The 12,675-nt window shown below is 45.4% G+C and overlaps 1 protein-coding gene across 1 annotated transcript in view; it reads left to right on the top strand.

Moving 5' to 3' along the window:
• The first annotated feature begins 1,787 nt into the window (after window positions 1–1,787).
• Bcas1 (brain enriched myelin associated protein 1) overlaps window positions 1,788–12,675 on the top strand; it is a 67,404-nt gene continuing 56,516 nt past the window's right edge. The window contains exons 1-3 of the mRNA XM_036184332.1: window positions 1,788–1,873; window positions 3,695–3,708; window positions 5,389–5,963. Coding sequence (XP_036040225.1) covers window positions 1,788–1,873; window positions 3,695–3,708; window positions 5,389–5,963 — 675 coding nt within the window. The remainder of the gene's footprint in view (window positions 1,874–3,694; window positions 3,709–5,388; window positions 5,964–12,675) is intronic.

The following is a 12,675-nucleotide window of genomic DNA, read 5'->3' as shown; positions in this document are numbered from 1 at the left end:
CCTGCCAAGGACTGATTTTCCTGGCTCTTCAGAACTGAGATGAAAAGCCTGAAATGTGATCGTTCAGTGAAATTTCCAAATCTACAGTCTTCCTCCATGCCATAAGCATCTGTCCCACGAAGCCTGACTCCGGCACTTCAGAACCACAAATGCATCTGCCCAGGACTGCAAGCCACAGCTGTTTGAAGTGTCATTTGACCCTTGCAACATGACCTCAGAGGGTCATTTTTGCATAATCTCTGAGGTCTTCATCGGTTTCTGTCCCCAAGGGCTTCCCATAGCCCTTTGATATTTAAATAGAGTTTTCTTTTGAAGAACTCAATGAGTCCTTCCCTCCCTCTGCAATGAACTGCTTTGCCCCGGTGTCTGAATCTGGATCCTGACACAATAGCTGTGTGTCTCACCCACGTATTTTACCCATGTTAACTCCCATAATTCTGCAAACTCCCACAGATCTGCAGGATTTGTAACAGCCCCCTTCGTGATTACTGAGCCTTCTATATCCTCTTTGTGACTTACTCTATTAGATCAGGATATCAATGTGTAAGGCAGAGTTGTGTAGAAAGTCGTGTTGGAGGAGCTGGAGAGATGGTAGAGTGCTTGCCATGTGAACATGAGGATCTGTTTGAATCCCCAGCACCTACATTATAAAAAACAAACAACAACAAAAAGCCCAGCAGCAGCACACCTGTAATTCCAGTGTTGAGAAAGGAGGACCTCTGGGACTTAGGGAGCAAACAGTCCAGCCAAATCAGTGTGCTCCAGGTTCAGTGAGAGACCCCATCTCAAAAAGTAAGGAAAAGAGGGAGAGTGACTGAAGAAGTCAGCTGAAGTTGACCTCTGATCTCCATAAGCATGAGTACACACATATGCATGTACCCCCATACACATGTGCGCTTGTACACACACACCCCACACACACATAGACAAAAATGAGGGTTTATGTGGAGAACAAGCATTGTGAACCAATAGAACAGGCATTCCGAAATGGATGCTTTATTGGGATAGCAAACATGAGCAGTCTCGGCTTTCCCTTTGACAAGTTCTGTGAGAACTGGGACAAGAAATCTCAGAAAAAGAGGAGCCTGTTGGCCCAGCAGCTGTTACAGCGTGGTTATTCTGCTGTAACCATCAACATCTTCCCCTGAGTGTGTGCAAGGCTTCACCCAGGGGCTCTGCTCTTAGACTTACCCATGTCATGTGACTTAGCCCTACTGCCAGGCTCTTAAAGACAGCTGTAATTAGACATCCGAAGACTCTGTTCACTAGGGGCTGATGTAAAGTGGAGAGAAAACAAGGAGACAAGGAGTTCCAGTAGTTCTCTCTTTTCATGGGGGACACACTCCAGGACCCCCGACCAGGGGTTCCCTAAAACACTTGATAGTACTGAACTTGGGACACACGCCATTGTTTTTCATCCATGTATGCCTGTGATGATGTTTTCAGCCCGGCAAGACAGCATAGCAGGTCAAAGTGCTTGCCACCAAGCTGATGACCTGAGTTCCATGCCTGGAACCCACACAGCGGAAGGAGAGTCCTCTGATCTCCACACATGTGTCATGGCACTTGCCCCCCACCTGGGCATCCATAATAAATAAGTAGGAGAGTCAATAAAAAGTATTCCCCCCAAACCAACAGGTATGTACAGACACACAGAAATGCAAAACACTGTTTAAAAAGAAAAGAAAAGCAGCAAGACTTCTACAAAAGCCAGAACTCCTGACGCCCATGCTCAAGATACTGACTCAGGTAAAATGCCAGGAAGATTTCAAAAGCTTCCTTTGAGCATGACTGATGACCTGAAAGAGCATGCGAAGAAGCTGCTGACTTCAATTCAGGACCAGGAGAGGGAAGTCAACTACACAGAGGGACGGTTAGCAAAATGGATGAGAAAATCAGCAATATGAGTGGAAAATCAGCAACATAGGAAAACATCAACAAAGTAATTGAGATTTTAAAATATTAAATAGAAATGTTGAGAGCAAAAATTTGATGGATCATATTTAAAAAAAATAATCCTCACACGCAGTGGAAATAATCCTCAATAGATTCCACCAAGCAGAAGAAAGAAATGCAGAGAAGGAGAATAAGGTTAGTGATCACCTTAAGTGTAAATAGCCCCTATCCACAAAGAGACGGGCTGGATTCCAAAGCTAGAACCAACTGTGTGTTGTCTCCAAGTAAGACACTGCGCAGTCGGACAGTGGTGGTGCACGCCTTTAACCCCAGCACTCGGGAGCAGAGGCAGGTGGATCTCTGTAAATTCCAGGACAGCCTGGTCTACAGAGAGAGTTCCAGGACAGCCAGGGCTATAAAGAGAAACCCTGTCTCAAAACCAAACCAAAACAAAACAAAACAACCCCCCCCCCAAAAAAAAAACAAGAGAGAAAATAAAAGAGAAAGGAAGACATGCTGGTAAAGACCCCCACAGACTGAGAGGGTGAAAACCTGTACAGCAAATGGGAACCAGACAATCTAGATAATCTGGTGTCTGCTAAAGTTGACTCTGAACCAAACAGAAGAGGTTTTAAAAGACCACTACATATTAATAAAGAAACGAATCAGTTCACCAAAAAGATATAAATATACATGCACCAATTTTATAAAACAAATACTACTGATCATAAGAGGTTGGACACCTACGCTGGACTTGGGGAGGGTGGGGTCACTGGACCCTGAAGATGGACTTGGGGAGGGTGGGGTCACTGGACCTCTTCATTTGTTCTTTCCAGTGTGACTATGTCGACTACATCTCCTCTCTCTGCTCTTGATATTTGTTATCTTCCAGTCAGCCTACTGGGGATGAGTGGCCAAGTCCAGCTTCTCAGGACTTCCAGAGCCCAGGCTCTGCCCTAACACTCTGCTAACAGTATGAACTACCCAGCTGATGAGGGATGTCTTTCTTTGTGCTCTGAATATGTTTTATTACCATTGATTAATAAAGAAGTTGCTTTGGTCTATAACAAGATAGAGCGAGGCGGTTAATCCAAACTGAATACGGGGACAAAGAAGAAAGAATCGGGAAGAGATGCCAGCCAGCTGTCAGAGGAACGAGATGCATTAGAACACAAGTAAAGGCACGAGACACTTGGCAAAACATAGATTGGGTTAAGTTGCAAGAGCTAGTTAGTAATAAGCCTGAGCAATAGGCCAAACAGTTTGTAGTTATATTAAGCCTCTGAATGCTGATTTTGTAAGTGACTGCGGTACCGTGGGACCACAGGACTGGAAAGACAGAGAAAAGCCTCTATCTATACCCAGTCGGGCTTCAGCTGTCATGAAGCGAACCTACTCAGAACTCTCTGAGTTCTGACAAGTCACCTAGTGGCTTTACCTGATCCTGTTTCTTCCTGCTGTTGGCTCATACATGGGTTGCATGGTATTTGGTATTGAGACTTTTCAAAGCAAAATACTAGCACATTTTCCCCCATGGAGAGTGTTGTCTTGTGCCCCTCCCCCCTCTGTTTATAACTCCTTTGGTTCCCAGGCAGAAGGAGAAGCAGGGAAATCAGTCCATGCTCTCAGGGGTTTGCAAAAGCCTCATCTTGCTTTCAGTCCCAGTCTCTCCCTTTTTGTCACGTTTCCTCTCCCTCTGGTATGGACCAGACCCACAATCCATGACAGGTTACAAGCCTCCCACACTCACGTGGTCCCTGCTCTGCTTGCTCTCCCACTCTTTCCCTCTCTCCTGCAGTGCATCTGCCCCCAGTATGAGTTCTGGGGCACAGGAGAGCATTGAAGGAGAGCCAGCCTGCTTAGCTAATGCACTGACTGCGGACTTCTGATGAAGCCTCCCTGGTTCCGTCGCTGGCCTCATCTTATGTCACCTCTCTGTCTTCTGTGTTACTAAGAGGTCACTGAGGCACACAGGCCTCTCCTGGGTTTCTGACTCTAAATACTGTGAGACACTAGAGTTTGCTGGAGTGACTGTGAGTGAATGCAGGCACATGTGGACGTGTGTTTATCAGCCATGTTAACATGGAATGGAAATACCACAAAGACTCTCCGGTCCTCTCCCACCTTTATCCCTGCTCCTTGACTCCTAGCAAACAGATACTGAGACGTATCTGTCTAAGTATATACTAAACACAACACAGTGTTGGCAAGGATGGAGAGAAGTCTTCGACATTATCATAGTATCTGTCAGTCATTAAGTACAGCAGCCCAGACCCTGGGTGAGCTTCCCCCAAGCATCACATACTAGGGAGCTCACTCCCAAACACACATATACACACATGAAATATAATCAAATAAAACAAATGAGCGTGTGTATAGCTCCCTAGTTTGGTTGGGAAGCTGCCACCTACACACACGGAATGCATGAGCTGGCCGCATCTCTAGTGCCTGCCATCCAGCCTTGCTGAACACACCTGCTCTTCAAGGCTGCAGTGTCAGCTTCCTGAGTATTATTGTTTTAGCCTAGGTATTGCCAGAGGCAATGCTAATAGTCATCTTACATTAAGACAGAAAGAACATGAACTCAGGAGTGGGACTGGAGGGAGGGTGGCTTCAGCTCTGGTGCCAGTGGTCTCCCTCACCAGTGGTGACAATAGCTAAGTTTCCTGACGTGTATTGAGCAGTTGGTGTATCTCAGCTACTTTTCTGTGTACTTTAAACATATTAACTAGTGTTATTTCCTAAGAAAATGGTGAGGGCAGGTCTACTGTTTCTTCATTTTTACCAAAGAGTAAAGCCAGAGAAAAATTAAATGACTTGGATTCAAAAAAATGTTTTGTTTATTTGTTTGTTTTTGAGACAGAGCCTCACTGTATGCTCTGACTGGCCTGGAACTCACAGAAATCTGCCTGCGTCTGCCTCCATAATGCTGGGATTAAAAGTGTGCACCACCACTCCCTGCCAGAGGTGGTCCTTGAATACCCTGGGGGACATTAATAAAATATGTTTGATTACCACAGCTTTGGGGTATAAGGGCATTCAAGAGGCTGGGGCCGATGGAGCTGCTGTACATAATAGTCAGGACAGGATCCCATAATAAAGAAAGGCTCAAACTCAGATGTCTAGAGTGTGGAGGGGTTGAAGGACCTCCCAGCTTGGAGCCCAAGCTCTAACCTATTGTGATTTCCTATTGGAAAATCTTAACTTCATGCTTCTCTGGGTTTCAGTGAGATAAAAGATGACATTAGACATTGAGCCTCACATACATGGTGCTCCGCAGGTAGTGACTTCCCAGTCTTCCCTTTTCTGCCTCATCAGCCTCAGGGGTCTCCCAGGAAGAACAGGGTCAGGGGATGTCTACTGGGCTAACCCAGTAGGGAACAAGGCCGCCTGTCTGCAGAGGAGACTTTGTGTATCAGAACTTGGAGTCCATTATTCACCCTTGAATTTCCTGGCGTGTTGAATGACCACTGTTTATGTTTGTGTTTACAGTCGATTTGGGAATAAGCATCTCCAAGGATAATGTGGCTACTTCTTCCCCCAAGACAATGGAGGCCCAAGCTGTGGCCGATGCCAGCGGAAAGAATCTTGGGAAAGACGCCAAGCCCGAGGCACCAGCTGCTAGATCGCGTTTTTTCTTGACACTCTCTCGGCCTGTACCAGGACGTCCTGGGGACCAAGGCTCGGATTCATGGGCTGCATCAGGCAGGCTTGATGTCAGCCCAGGCATAGCGCCTGCGAACAAAGACCCAAGTGAGCACGGGGCACTTCCGGTGGCAGCTGCACCCGGGCCGGCTGCAGATAAAACGCCAGAGTGCATTGAGGCCAAGCAGCAGGCTCTCCCTGCCACCTGTCCGCCTGCACCTTCACCACCTGAGTCCCAGGCAGAAGGCCCCTCCAAGCCGAAAGACTTCAGCTTTTTCGACAGATTATTTAAACTAGACAGGGCAAGAGAAAGCACACCAGTTGACAGCCAGCCTGAAGAAGCCCAAGGGTTGAGAGACCAAGACCAGGTCACCGAGGCTCCTGCTTTGCCAGGGAATCCTCATGGTGTCCCTGCTGTGGAGGTAAGTGTATTCCTCTCCAATGGGTGCTTCTGTTGGGGACACTGACCACTACACATGTCACCCTGCAGTCACCCAAAGTCCTAGACAAGGCAGCCTCTTTATGTTTGTGCAGAAACATCCACCGAGCAAACTTTCTGCAACTCTGTTTTACGTAAAGAGAGGTGGTAGGTGATGTAGAGGTGAAGCTAGCCTCCTTATCCATGGCTGGGGTACAGGGCCCATGTTTATGAGCCCAAATGGAAAGGCAGGAGGGGAAGGAAAATGACCTCTAACAAGCTTAAGTACCAGGCCAGGGACATAGTCTGTGAGTACTTACCTAGCATACTTGAATTCCTGGATTTGATCCCCATGGCCGAATACAACAGGCATGGAGGCTCAGGCTTTCAATCCCAGCACTTGGGAGGTGGAAGCAGGAAAATCTGAAATTCAAGGTCATCCTTGGCTACTTAAAGCCAGCCTGAGACACATAAGACCATGTCTCAAAAGAAAAAAGGAAAAAAAAAAAAAAAACCAAAGAATTAATTATATCATAACTGTTAGACTCCAGACAAAATTTCTGGATAGTTGAAATTGGGAAAAGACAATAAGACTAATGTATTGAAGCCTCCTGGTATCAATATTTTCACTACACCCATAAATTTGGACTCAGGGTTGATTGAAATGTTCTTTCACGTGTCTACTTCCAAACTGTACTAGTTTGGCAAACAGCCCAATGAGCAGGGGGTAGGTGCGGGGGGGTCAGCGAAGAGCCCTAAGCTGCTCCTCTGAGGGCTATGACCTGGTCACCGCTATTCATGATGATTGTGGGCAACTGTTTACACACATCGCCTGGGTAGAGAAACTCTGGCTGGGTTTGCATCATTGCCCATGGACTCCAAGAGCCGATCAGAGGTGGTGACTTTTAAACAGTCATAGGTCTTTAAGATGCAGCGATCCAAAGCCTGAGTCCATCTCCTGAGTCATTGAAGAGGCTCTGCCCATCTTTGCACGGTTGCCTAGTGACTCAGCCAAATGCTCCTTAATTAAGCAAATCAAGCCAGCATCCGCCAGCCACAAACCCCAGGGCACACTCTGTCCACTCTTCCTCTCAAAGAACTCAGTGGCAAACAGTTTTGAAGTGGTGCTTTGCAAACTCTATTGGACTGGGATGAGGACACCCTCAGAGAAGGCAGCTGGATTTCATTGCAGTGGGTTCCCAGGTGAGGCTGGCTTCAAGATGCCATCTGTGTTAGAAAGACAGCAAGTATGAATGCAGTCCAGTCCAGGGTGATGTCTGGAGTTGAGATCATCTTTCAGAGTAACCCCATCCCCAATTATAAAAAAAATATATATATTTTTTATTTTATAATTTAATTTAATTTTACATATCAGCCATGGGTTCCCCTGTCCTCCCCCCTCCCGTCTCTGCCTCCCCCGCCCAGCCCACTCCCCATTCCCATCTCCTCCAGGGCAAACACTCCCCTGGGGTTTCAGCTCAACCTGGTAGATTCAGTCTAGGCAGGTCCAGTACCCTCCTCCCAGGCTGAGCAAAGTGTCCCACATAAGCCCCAGGTTCCAAACAGCCAGCTCATGCACTAAGGACAGGGCTGGGTCCTACAGCCTGGGTGCCTCCCAAACAGTTCAAGCTGATCAACTGCCTTACTTATCCAGAGGGCCTGATCCAGTTGGGGGCTCCTCAGCTTTTGGTTCATAGATTATGTGTTTCCATTAGTTTGGCTATTTGTCCCTGTGCTTTTTCCAATCTTGGTCTCAACAATTCTTGCTCATAAAATCCCTCCTCTTTCTTGCCAATTGGACTCCTGGAGCTCCACCTGGGACTGGCTGTGGATCTCTGCATCCACTTCCCTCAGTCACTGGATGAGAGTTCTTGCATGACAGTTAGGGTGTTCGGCTATAAATATGTTTTATTTCCTGGATAAAAGACCTCTCTCACTTACATTTGCCAAGGAAATGTATGTGCTTAATTGTGTTATACTTCAAATTTCCATATTTTTTTGGTTGGTACTATCATTGAAATTTGAAATATTAAGTGTCCATCAAGCACATGTAAAACAGTTTATTTATTTATTTATTTATTTATTTATTTATTTATTTAATGTAGTATGAGATAACCATTTCTCCCTCAGCCTGGATATTTGAATGTGTTTATGTGCAAGGTTTTTTAAAAAATTGAACAGCGAAAAACCGTAGCCTTCTGATTTGTACAGGTTTCTCATTTGGCCCCTGGGGCCTACTTCTGTGTTTAGGGGAAAACCAATTGTTTTTTAAGTATAGTGAGAAAATACAGCTCTCAGAAAATAACATGAATAAAACGTCCCAATCAATAGACTTCTTGGAGCTAGAACCACCACAGTGCAAAGTTGAGCACTGGATGTATCGATTCGGAATTCTTAGGGTAAATTATGCATTGGGTTCTGCCACGTCAGCTACCCCTCCCTGTCTCCCATCCCCCACAGTTCTGTGCCTCCACCCCCCACTGTCACTTCATGCTGGCTTTGGAATTCCAGCCATAGACCTGCCGAGCTGTGAATTAGGACAGAGATAACTGGCCCCCATCTCATCCTGGGGGTGGGGTGGGGGGTGTAAACACACAAATCTGTGTTTTCAGAATGACAATCTTATTTGTGCGCCTCATAAAACTACATTCAGACCATAGCATAGTTAAAAACAAGGCAAGAATTCATGGACAAATGGAGCATTTACCACAGAGGCCAAAGAAAAGATAAATTATAGACCTGAAAGTCTGACTGAGCTGTGATTCACACAGACCAACTGGTTGGCAGGGATGCGACTTTTTCCCCCTCTCTCTCCCCAACTGAACTGGGGTTCTAAGATAAACATTTAATAGATTTCATCGCACGTGCACAAAATGATCCTATAATGGAAATCTGGCCTTACTGGTTATAAAAGAAAACACTGCGTTTCTGTTACCCCATGGTCCTTCCAGGGGCATCTTTGTGGTAGGGGGTGGGTGCCAGGATGAGTGATGGGTGCCAGGGACGGTTCCTTAAGATTTAAAAATGCTTCTTTTTGCTTATAAATGTATTCAGGTTTTGCACTGACTGTTTAAACACAAATCTTGTACAAGAGAAGGACGGTTGGCTCTCAGTCCTAGCTTCTCATCTAATAAGTTTCTTTGCTGCCCCCCCCCAACTAAGCTTTTTATGACATTTATTTGCTTATTCTGTGAATGCACATGCACATAGGTCAGAAGACAAACTGTGGCAATTGATTTTTCTCTTTCTATCATGTGGGTCCCTGAGTTCAATCCCTGGTCTTCAGGTCTGGCAGCAAGCTCCTTTACTTGCTGAGCCATCTCGCCAACCCTCGCAGATTTTCTTAAGGGATGCCAAAACTGAAGCCTCGGGTCACTCAGGCCACACATCTGAAGAGCCAGCTTGCTGTTTTTGCTTCCTGCTCTCCTGTCTCCTGGCAGTTCACTCAGAGATGCTCACCGGGTGAAAAGATTAACTGTAAAAAACGAGAAAATGAACCGGATGTGATGCTACATGTCTGTAATCCCAGTGCTTGAGAGGCAGAGGCAGGAGAATCAGATGTTCAAGCTTATCCTCTGCTACATCATGAGCAGGAAGCCAGCCTTGACTGCACGAGATCTGTCTCAAACAAAACAAAACGAAACAAACAGCAACAAACAAAACAACAAATGAACAATCAGTTCCAGAGTGTCAAAACTATGGATACATTGGGATAGGAAATCGAGAGGAGAGTGAGATTTAAATGGATGGGAGGACAATTTGGAAAGCATTATTTAAGAAGACAAGGAAAAGTGAGTGTGTGTGTGTGTGTGTGTGTGTGTGTGTGTGTGTGTGTTTTCTTTCTTTGCACAACACCAAGCAGTACTTAGAAATCTACTGCCATATTTCAGCAGCACTAAAAGCACTTCTCTCTAATAATTGTGAATGCAATTATCAGTCTAGAGAAATGCATGTGACAGAGACACCTCCAGTGATCCCTCATCGCCTACTCCCCTGTCAGCATGGACGTCCACTCCTTGCCAGCAGCAAATTCATATCCCATTTCAGGCCCTGGGTAAGAGTGAGCTCATGCCTGTGTTCCTATGCGCAACCCACAGTAACAGTAATTACTGATGCTAAAAACGAAAGTCGGAAGCTGGGGATGTAGCTCAGCTGGTGAAGTGTTTACCTACTGTGTCTGAGAGCCTGGGTTCCAGTCCCAGCACGGCACAAACTAGGCATGGTGGCACAAGCCTTCAACCCCAGCATCAGGAAGATGGAAGGCAGGAGGATTAGGAATTCATAGTCATCCTCAGCTGTATAGTGAGTTTGAGTCCAGCCTGGGCTACACCAGACTTTGTCTCTAAACAAAAACACAAGCAAGAACATCCCATGGAGCTAAAAATCTCTGTTCACCTTCTTGAGATGATGGGAATCAAGCTGATAAACTCCTAGTCTTCTGGTCAAGGAGAAGAGACAGAGAGCCAGAGGAGGGAAGGAAGGAAGGAAGGCAAGAAGGGAGGGAGGGAGGAAGTGAGGAAGAAGGAAGGAAGGAAGGAAGGAAGGAAGGAAAGGAGACTCTTGCCTACAGGAAGCAAGGGGGAACCAATGGCCTTTTAAAATATTCTTTCTACCCTCTGTCCCAGTCACAAACAACCAGCATAGTTAATGTAAGAATCGCATTCCCTGGTGAGCCTATGGCTTCTTTGAGTGATGTAAATCCAGTGTCTGGAGCCCTTGAGAGACTTCTCTGGGGAGACACAGACAAGCTTATGCACACTAAGGTTTTCCTGCAGAGGAGCAAAGGCAGGTGGCCATTTTCAGTGTGGAACCTCTACAATGCTTCAGTTACTCGGTTCAGTTAGAAAAAGCAAATAAAATTGACAGAATTGCTTCTTTCTTCCCCCAAAGAGGATGAAAGTGGGTAAGTAAGAATTCTTAGCTCTCTCTCAAAGAACATGGCAGAGGACAGTAGAAACATATATATGTTTATCTTTCTATTTTACATGAATGGGTATTTTGCCTGCTTCCATGTTTGTGTATCATATGCATGCAGTGTCCTCAGAGGCCAGACGAGGGCGTCAAAACCCCTGGAGCTGGAGCTACTGATGAGACATTTGTGAGCTACTATGTGGGTGTTACACCCTCCCTAAGAGCAGTCAGTGCTCCTAAAGGCTGAGCCATCTCTCAGCCCTTCGATTCTTATATTTTCGGGTTTATTTTATTTCCATTCAAAGACTGATCATTTCCCAATTAACTCCATGGATCTCTATGTGGCTTGTATCACCATTCAATCCTGGATGGTGATAAGGCAAATTTAAAATATTTTTTCAAGCGCACTCACCTTTCAAATGACCCACTTTACAGTTAAATATTTGTTGAGACATTTAGCAACATTTTATCCACAAGATTATTTATTTGCTTTTTATCTGTTGCAGTGTGGGATGGGACCCAGGGCTTTGTGCATGCTAGAAAAACACTCTACCAATTAAGTGCTCAATCCCCAGCACAAGGATTTTTTTTTTTTAATTCTAGGGTCCTTTGCAAGAGAAAAGTTCAGATTTGGGAAAGACCCACTATATCCTAACTCTTCCCCAGCCTTCTCATGCACCAGCTCTTCCACAGAGAAAAAGAGAATGAAAAATCTTGAAATTATTAATAGTGATTTCTTGTCCATAATGGCTCAATGAATATAGTTTTCCAACTTGTTCATTTCTCTATATTTTCTATTATTTTTAGGTTGTTTGTTTTTAATTTGGGGAGGAGGATTAAGACAGGGATTTGTAATACAGCATAAATTGGCCCCAAGCTCAAAGCAATCCTCCTTCATCAGCCTCTCAAGTGCTGGGATTACAGGCATGGGTTGCCAAACCTGGTTTGTCTGTTTCACAAAATGAACCATGCAGTGAATCCCCAAAGAAAAAACACAAAACGAAACCAACACATCCATTGTTTCCTCAGTTCATCCAGTAAGTGGCGCTATGGGGCTGGAACATCCCAATCACTTTGGCCATCTGGATTCCTCCCTCCCTGGTCACATTGGTGCCCAGAGATGATTTTTCTCTCTCTTCAGTTCCCAAACTCAGCGATCCAGATCTTCTGTGGCAATTCCTCTCTCTGAAACAACGCTGGCTTTTCAAAGAGACCCGTCTCCAGCGCTGTCTGACAGTGGCAGCATTTGGTGCCCTTTCCTGATGGGCATTTCCTAGGTTGCTTTGATTGCATTCTTTCCCAGGCTCGCCCTGGGCTTAAAACATGAGAATGCATTTTTATTAGGCAGTGTGAATCGGAGTAGGAATCGTGAGGGAAATAAAAGCAACTTTTCTCTACATTGATAATACATTTTTTATTTTCCTCAGTAACTGTGAACTTTGTGGTTTAAAAAAAAAGCATATATTGTGCTTGGAATAATCACAATTTGCTAATGAAGCCACACGAAATGCTTTTAGTATCTTCTTCCCAGTTACTAACTTACTTCCTTTTTAGGCAAATTAGCGTCTAGTTGAACCTCTGAGAATGAACCAACCATCTTTCTCCTCCTGAATCTAATGACTCCATGTAGGTACCTCTGTTCTAAGAAGAAGGAAAGTGAGTGAGAGACACGGTTGCCTGACAGATAACACCCTCAGTGCTGTGCTGTCATGGCATCCCAGGGGAGAGGAAAACCGGATCCTTCGCTTTCCTTTGATCCCAGGAAGCACCCGGCTCCAATTCCTAAGGGATGGAAACCATGGACA

Source organism: Onychomys torridus, chromosome 4 (assembly GCF_903995425.1).
Source record: "Onychomys torridus chromosome 4, mOncTor1.1, whole genome shotgun sequence".
Classification (NCBI taxonomy): Eukaryota; Metazoa; Chordata; class Mammalia; order Rodentia; family Cricetidae; genus Onychomys; species Onychomys torridus.
Note: the sequence above shows the minus strand (reverse complement) of the source record. Positions and strands in the feature narration are given on the sequence as shown.